Below are 7073 nucleotides of genomic sequence, written 5' to 3' on the forward strand. Positions count from 1 at the left end.
GCAGGAGAATCTCTGAGTTTGAGGCCAGCCTGGTCTACAAACAGAGTTCCAGGACAGCCAGAGTTGTTATACTGAAAAACCCTGTCTGCAAAAAAAAAACAAAACGTCTTGTTCCTAAAAGTTAGCGGTAAGGCTCAAAACATCTAGCTTGCTCTTAATCATTAACCACAACTAGCCAATTTATTATCATTCATACAGGAAAAATAGATACTGTAAAAAGGAAGAGCATAGAATTGCCTAACACATTTAAAAGAGTTCTGAGTCCCAAGCTGTCTGGCACCCAAAGAGTAAGATATACAAAGTAACAAAATGTAGCATTCTATGTGAGACAGTACATGCCTTTGGGTACCCAAAACATCCTAGCTTTGACAGACTGTAGCTTTTCTATGGCTTCCAGGAGTTAAGTTTTTGTTTTTGTTTTTATTAAGGTTGCTGCTATTCAGGATTAAAGAACACAAGGCAGTGAAAAGAAAACTGAACTTTCTGGAGAACTGCTAATGCAATGGATTCTTATATAAATGCAAAGTTCTCCTGAGACATGCTGTAAGGGAAGAAAACTGAAGGAAATAATCTAACATGAAAGGATTGACAAGTTCATTAAGCAAACAAAAATAACATTAAGACAATTCACTACAATGAGATCAATGAAACCTTCCTAACTCCTCACTGAAGCCGAAACCTTCCTAACTCCTCACTGAAGCCCCCTGGTGGCTATCTAATTTTTAATGCTAAGCACAACAGACTTCAAACAATGGCAAAACAGAAGAAAAACTGAACTAAAGGCAAATCAAATCAATCACAACCTTAGAGTTTGTGTTGTGTTCTGAAAAGCCAAACTCAAGATATATTCATGATATGGGTGAACTGAATATAGATAGATAGATAGATAGATAGATAGATAGATAGATAGATAGATAGATGACAGACAGACAGACAGGATATGGGCATGTATATATGTGTGTATGTACATAGTGTATAGTATATATATAGTGTATAGTATATATATAGTGTATAGTATATATAATGTTATATATAGTTACAATATAAGTAATATATACATGGTGTGTGTGTGTTTGTGTGTAATTTTGGTTTTTTTTTTTTTTTGAGACAGGGTTTCTTATGAAGAAACCTGGCTTTGCTGGAACTCACTCTGTAGACCAGGCAAACTGAAATATTTTGTTGAATATTTTTAACAAGGAAAATTTAATAATCTTAAGTCACATGTGACTTGTGAGGCTAAGAAATGTCCATCAGTTTTACCTGGAATACTTTTTCAAATTCACAAAATGAATGCTGAGAAACTGGTACATTCCTTTATAAATACAGTACTGCAATAAATATCTGAGGGGCTAGAGATGACTCAGTGGTTGAAAGCACTGGCTGCTCTTCCAGATGTCCTAGGTTCAATTCCCAGGACCCACAAAGCAGCTCACAACTACATGTGACTCCAGTTCCAAGGGATCTGACACCCTCACACAGACAGACATACATAAAGGCAAAACACAAATGCACATAAAATTAAAATAATAATAATAATAAACAAAATACCACTAAAAGAGACAAGTGATTTTCACAAGATCATGTATTGGCTACTAGGACCAGAATTTTCCCTACCTCCAGAGTTCTTTCTGCCTTAATCAAGACTTCAGTTAAGATCACTACTGACACTATGCTAGAACAAGAATGTTTCTTTGCTTTTACAAATGAATTTGAGGGCTGGAGAGATGGCTCAGAGGTTAAGAGCACTGACTGCTCTTCCAGAGGTTCTGAGTTCAATTCCCAGCAACCACGTGGTGGCTCACAACCATCTGTACTGAGGTCTGGCGCCCTCCTCTGGCGTGCGGGAATACATCAAGGCATATGTTGTATACATAATAAATAAATCTTAAAAAAAAAGAAAGAAACAAATGAATTTGAAATCTATTTTCTTTTTCTTGTTGATTTTTTTGTTTTGTCTTGGCTTTTTGTTTTGGTTTGGTTTTGGTTTCTTGAGACAGGGTTTCTCTGTGTAAGTCCTGGCTGTCCTGGAACTCACTCTATAGTATGATCAGGATGGCCTCAAATTCAGAGCTCCACCTGCCTCTACCTCCCAAGTGTTGGGATTTAAAGGCGTGTGCCACAACCACTCCTCCTTGAAATCTATTTTCAATTAGAGCATATGGTTTGCTTTATCTATAATGATAATTATAAAACCAGCACTAGTCCCAGGCAAAAATTTAAAAGGTCTTGGAGCTTGCTACATAGTTATTTTGTCTGAGTGATTTAGTGTTTCCATCCACCAGGTAGACACCAAGGATCAAACTCAGGTCATCAAGCTTGGCAGCAAACATCTTTACCCAGTGAGCCATCTTGTCCCTCTTCCCTCTCATATTCTTGATGAAAAGCTCTTTAACAAGTCTAGCTCTTTTAACAATAGTTTTAAACTCCAACTTTGCCTCAGGCCTCAATACTATTACAGCTGTTGCCGTGCATGGTGGTGCATGCCTTTAATCCCAACACTTGGGAGGCAGAGGCAGGCCAGCCTGGTATAGAGAGTGAGTTCCAGGACAGCCAGAGCTATTCAGAGAAACCCTGTCTCAAGAAGAGAGAGGAAAAAAAAGACTACTATACCTACGCCTAACCCATCTACGCCTGCCTTCTCCATCTTTTCACATCACCCAGAAAACTTTACAAAGGCAAGAATAAACACTGCATCAATTTCCCCACAACAAAAACTTTTCAGTCACCCAGACAAAGGAAAAGTGAGATATGCTCATATACCCATTAAATCTAGAAATGGCTCAGCGATAAAAGAGCACTGTCTGTTCTTCTAGAGGACCCAGATTCAATCTCCAGTACCCATATGGGACTCACAACTGTCTAACTCTATCTAGTTCCCACGGATCTGACAACCTCTTCTGGCTTCTAAGGGCACTGCACCTGGTGCACAGATACACAAAACATCCATACATATAAAATCAATGAGTTAAAAAAAAACCAACACAGATCTTAATTTAAGAAAGTACTTTCTGAGCACATAAGACCTGACTGTATACTCCTTCAAGTACTAAATATGTAATTCCTTTAAGACAAACTACTCTAGGCGCTAGAGAGACAGCTCAGCTATTAAGAGCACTGGCAGCTCTTGCAGAGAACGTGGGTTCGGTACTGAGCACCTACATGGGAGCTCACAACGTCCTCTAATCTCCAGTTCCAGTGATCCAATATTCTCTTCTGACTTCTTCTGGCACTGGACACACATGATGCACACACACACACACACACACACACACATATATATACAGACATACACACATACAGGCAAGACATTTATACACATAAAATAAATCTAAAAAAATTGTTTTTAAGTATTCAAAATATATTGGTAATAAAGAAAGCCTTGAGTTACCACAAGATATAGAATAATTCCCCTGACTAAGACTGTATTAAAGAAGATAAGGCAGATGCATAATTGTCATATAAGGTAAAATAATAATAAATATAACACACAAAAATATAATGTAGGTCACTGAAAAAAAGATCACACCAGTATTAACAGGAAAAAATGTTCAAGAAAGTGAACTTGAGATGGATTACAGAAGGAAAATGCATAGCATGAGAGGTAGACAACCTCAGCAAACCAAGCACTCAACAGCATTCAGAACAGGGAGGATGAAGCTGCTGTAGTATACTGTACTCCAAAAAACCATGAATTACCTACAGCTGACAGTGGAGAGCACCTGAAGGATCAAGTAGAGGCAGGAGAGATACAAAATTCTCGAATACTATTTGGTAAAATAACTTTGAAAATAAGCCGGATAGTGGTATTGCAAACCTTTAATCTCAGCATATGGATCTCTGAGTTCAAGAGATCTTGAACTTAGATATCCACTGCTCTACAACTGAAGCTTATAGCTTGGCTTCAAAGAATCATCAGAGTGGGGCTGAAGAGATGACTCAGTGGTTATGAGCACTTACTGTTCTTCAAGAGGACCTGAGTTCAGTCTATATACAGTAAAGACAGTATCAAAAAAAAAAAAATCCAAAAAACAAACTAGATAAAAAAAAAAAAAAAACCCTAAGTAGCTAAAAAGAAAAACTAATATAATGCCAGGTGGTGGGGAGGGGGAGGGAAAGGGGAGGCGGCGGTGGGGAAGAGACAGAAATCTTAAATAGATAGATAGATAGATAGATAGATAGATAGATAGATAGATAGATAGATAGATAAATAAATAAATAAATAGAGCCAGGTGGTAGTGGTACACACCTTTGATCCCAGCACTAGGCAGAAGCAGATGGCTCTGAGTTCAAAGCCAGTTTGGTCTACAGAGTATGTTCCAGGACAAACTATGTCTCAAAAACCAAAACAAAAGGTGGGCAGAAATCAATGTTTCAGAATATTTGTTTACACTGTGAAGATATATCTTTGCCAAGGTACAGGAGGATCTCTATGGTAGTAAGACCAGGCTGGTCTACACAGCTATAGTGAGACATCTCAAAGAAAGGACAAATTAATTATTTAACTAATTTTCTAAAAGAACAACTTGTCTGAGAACTTCCTTTTACTCTAAGAAAAGGAAAAATGGTCATTAGTTGGAGAAAACAAACAATTACAATGTATAAACACAGTTAAGAGAGAGCCTACCCAGACATAGAGCCATATAACAAAAGTCCCACTGATCAAATAAAAAAGGGCACCAAATTATAAACTGAGGAGACTTCCACAAAGGACTGAGGATTAAGGGCACATTGATGCGCACCTTTGATCCTAGCACTCCAGAGGCAGGGGCAGGCAGATCTCTCTAAATTCCAGACCAATATGGTAGTCTGCACAGTGAGCTCCAGGCTGACCAAGGCACATAAGTGAGATTGTCTCAAAAAAATGAAGAAGAAAAAAAAATGAAGAAGAAAAGGAGTAAAAGAGTGAACTAAACCGGTTCTACCCAGTCAACGCTGTTAAAGGGAGGAACAAATCTAATGACCTCAGTGAGCAAAGAAATGGTCTAAATAATTTTTAATATGAAAAGTTCAAAGGAGCATTTATTAGTTGGAAGCCAACACTGATTGGTCAACCTGTTTTTAAGGCATTCTAATTCAAACAAAAGAATTCATGAATACAAAAAACAGTTTAGAAAATAATTGAGGGCTTGATAAGATCAACATTTCTAAAAAGTATGTTTTCTTTCATTCACCAAAATAACTATAATACTTTGATTCAAAAGCATTTATCTAAATATTATCTATTTTGACCTACTGTCATAAACCAGAAACAAGTAAATTTGAAGACTGTTCTACAACTGAAGCTTATAGCTTGACTTCAAAGAATCATCAGAGTGGGGCTGAAGAGATGGCTCAGTGGTTATGAGCACTTACTGTTCTTCAAGAGGACCTGAGTTCAGTTCCCAGCACTCACATGGCAGTTTACTACCATCCATAACACTAGTTCCAGGGTATCCAATGCCCTCTTCTATCCCTCCAAGGGTATCAGATACACACGTGGTATGCAAACGCACATGCAGACAAAATACTGATACACGTAAAATAAATAAATCTAAAAAATAAAAAGAGCATCATCAAAGCAAAAAACCAGAATTAACAAAATATAATTCCAAAGTGGGATCCATGTATCCTCAATTTCTGAAATCCCTCACTCCAACCAATATACTACTGTGAACTTTTGTCTTCACCTGCCTGCCCACCTAAGATAGGAGACAATTAAACACACAACCAACTGGCAATTCCAGCCCCTGGCTTTACATATTACCATACACATTATATATTATCTACTTCCCCTTTTAAAATAGAAGACTCATGAAAGTATTAATGCGTTTTTCCAACTGTATCCCCATTGGCTATAGTACTACTATAAACACTAGAGTTCCAGAAAAGATCTATTTTGAACAGCTCAAAGTCCAATTTAAACCTGTAAGTAACACGTATAGAAACATCAGTCACTTCCCAACACATGAAACACAACAGATGGATGGTCACCCTTAATAAAGGCACATAAGCCACACAAAACACAAGAAAGAATGCCACAAGGCTTAATTGTGCTCATAAGAAACTTTGTGACACAAGATGAAAAGTACCACAGACACAGAAAACATTACAAAGGTGTGGCAATACAATACCTCAAAGACAAGAATCAGTTTGTGACCCTGATGTAATGAGGATTCCAGGGACCACTGACAATCTCCACTTACAAAGCAAAGCATGGAACAGACTCAAAGTATCAAATGCCCTGTAACAAAGAGAAACTGACATGATAAGTCCTGAGCGTTCTCCCAGCTATCCCTTCCACACAGAACCACAGTGAAGTAGGCATCTTTCACTGAAACACTCTTTTATTATATTATCTACTTCCTGTCATTATTATAACTTACCTCCTGCCCTGTAGCTGCTTCCATATCAAGAAACAAATCAAGAAGAGATCGGACCAGACGAGCTGCTTTAGCCTTACTGATGGAATTCAAGAAAGGTCGTACATACTTCAGGAGTCCTCCAAGCTCTGTGTGGGCAGCAATTCGGAACATAAAATGAAAAATTTTTTTAAATTAGAAACAAAATGGTCATTTAAAACAACTAAGCCTGGGGTGAAGGTACTTGTCAAGATTGATGGCCCACTGGGACCAAATGTCTGTTAAGTTCCACACAAGAACATGGCATGCATATACCCTCAAACATATAGACAAATACATTAATAAACAAATGTTTGAAAAAAACTCTTATAAAAAAAAACTGAGCCACTTTAATAAAAAAAAAAAATTCCTTGTTTCAGTCTAATGAAACCCGTTACAAGTCTTAACAATTTCCAGCAAAGCCAGGTGTGGTGGATCTCATCTACAGTCCTAGCACTTTGGAGGTTGAGGTAGATGAGTTACCTGGACTCTAAAGTCAGCCTCATAATAAATTCAAAGTCAACCTGGGCTACAATGTGAGACCGTGTCTCAAAAAAAAAAAAAATTTAGGTCAGGCAGTAATGGCAAACACTTTTAATCCCAGTACTTGAGAGGCAGAGGTAGGCAGACCTCTGTGAGTTCCAGAACAGCCAGCACTACACAGAGACACTATGTCTCCAAAAAAAAAAAAAAAAA

At 37.7% G+C, this 7073-nt stretch overlaps 1 protein-coding gene across 1 annotated transcript in view; it reads right to left on the reverse strand.

Annotated features, from left to right (window-relative positions):
• The window catches only part of Psmd11 (proteasome 26S subunit, non-ATPase 11), a 33275-nt gene that overhangs the window by 18008 nt on the left and 8194 nt on the right, over positions 1-7073 (reverse strand). The window contains 1 exon segment of the mRNA XM_050128707.1: positions 6363-6487. Coding sequence (XP_049984664.1) covers positions 6363-6487 — 125 coding nt within the window.

The sequence above is a fragment of the Alexandromys fortis genome, unplaced genomic scaffold (genome assembly GCF_014885135.2).
Source record: "Alexandromys fortis isolate MF-2015 unplaced genomic scaffold, M_Fortis_MF-2015_v1.1 scaffold_80, whole genome shotgun sequence".
Lineage (NCBI taxonomy): Eukaryota > Metazoa > Chordata > Mammalia > Rodentia > Cricetidae > Alexandromys > Alexandromys fortis.